This window comes from Penaeus monodon, chromosome 22 (assembly GCF_015228065.2).
Source record: "Penaeus monodon isolate SGIC_2016 chromosome 22, NSTDA_Pmon_1, whole genome shotgun sequence".
Lineage (NCBI taxonomy): Eukaryota > Metazoa > Arthropoda > Malacostraca > Decapoda > Penaeidae > Penaeus > Penaeus monodon.
Window position 1 is genome coordinate 27929381 of NC_051407.1, and position 346 is coordinate 27929726.

Genomic DNA, 346 nt, shown 5'->3' on the forward strand with positions numbered 1-346 from the left:
AGGAGAAATCATATCTTTGAAGTTCTGATAACACTAGCAAATGTTCAAAATATCAGAAAAAAATTTCCTTAATACACAGCAAAACTGTAATTATATAAACATATTCTTGAACATTTTGTATGTTCTTTTTTTTTCCTCTCACAACACATGTGTAATGAGAACTTACCCTCCAGAATCGTTTAGGGAATCAGGAGCGAGCAGCATCAAATTCCTCTTTGTCGAGCAGCACATCTTCGAGTGGGCAGTCGTGGGCAGATAAAGTGCGAGGTGCTCCCTTGTCCTTGCAGTCATCGCAGCTTTCTCTCCAAGGTTGGTATGTCTTTGGTTCCCTCCTCCCCCCACCTCC

General features: G+C 41.3%; 1 protein-coding gene across 1 annotated transcript in view; it reads left to right on the forward strand.

The window, feature by feature from the left end:
- LOC119587406 (serine/arginine repetitive matrix protein 2-like) overlaps window positions 1-346 on the forward strand; it is a 23010-nt gene that overhangs the window by 6948 nt on the left and 15716 nt on the right. Inside the window, exon 5 of the mRNA XM_037936144.1 lies at window positions 174-324. Coding sequence (XP_037792072.1) covers window positions 174-324 — 151 coding nt within the window. The remainder of the gene's footprint in view (window positions 1-173; window positions 325-346) is intronic.